The 440-nt window shown below is 63.9% G+C and overlaps 1 protein-coding gene across 1 annotated transcript in view; it reads left to right on the top strand.

Moving 5' to 3' along the window:
- LOC104467875 (C-type lectin domain family 18 member A-like) overlaps positions 1-414 on the top strand; it is a gene marked incomplete at both ends in the record, with an annotated part of 2,179 nt that extends 1,765 nt beyond the window's left edge. Inside the window, 3 exons of the mRNA XM_010081836.1 lie at positions 3-108; positions 188-284; positions 387-414. Coding sequence (XP_010080138.1) covers positions 3-108; positions 188-284; positions 387-414 — 231 coding nt within the window. The remainder of the gene's footprint in view (positions 1-2; positions 109-187; positions 285-386) is intronic.
- Between the last annotated feature and the right edge of the window lie 26 nt (positions 415-440).

The raw sequence follows: 440 nt of genomic DNA, 5'->3' as shown, positions 1-440 counted from the left end.
AGGTCAGGACCCAGAAGGTCCAGGACATCCTGGCTTTCTACCTCAGCCGCCTGGAGACCGGGAACAGGGTGACAGACACCGACTTTGAGACTGGGAACTTCTGGATTGGTGGGTGATGGCGGCACGCAGTGCATGGCATGCCCGGGGTGCCGATGGATGTGCCACCCCCTCTTCGCGTCCCCCTCAGGTCTCACCTACAAGACGTCCAAGGCTTCTTTCCGCTGGGACGTGGGCGAGCCGTCCTCCTTCACCAGCTTCGCTTTCGGGCAGCCGGACAACCAGGGGTAAGTGCATCCCGAGGACACCCGACCTCTACGCAGTGTCACCACCGTGTCACCACCGTGTCACTGCGCTGGCCGGCCTCACTGCCCTCCCGCTGGGCGCAGGTTCGGGAACTGCGTGGAGATGCAAGCGGCGGGGGGCCTCAACCTGGAATACGA

Source organism: Pterocles gutturalis, unplaced genomic scaffold, assembly GCF_000699245.1.
Source record: "Pterocles gutturalis isolate BGI_N339 unplaced genomic scaffold, ASM69924v1 scaffold2354, whole genome shotgun sequence".
Lineage (NCBI taxonomy): Eukaryota > Metazoa > Chordata > Aves > Pterocliformes > Pteroclidae > Pterocles > Pterocles gutturalis.
Note: the sequence above shows the minus strand (reverse complement) of the source record. Positions and strands in the feature narration are given on the sequence as shown.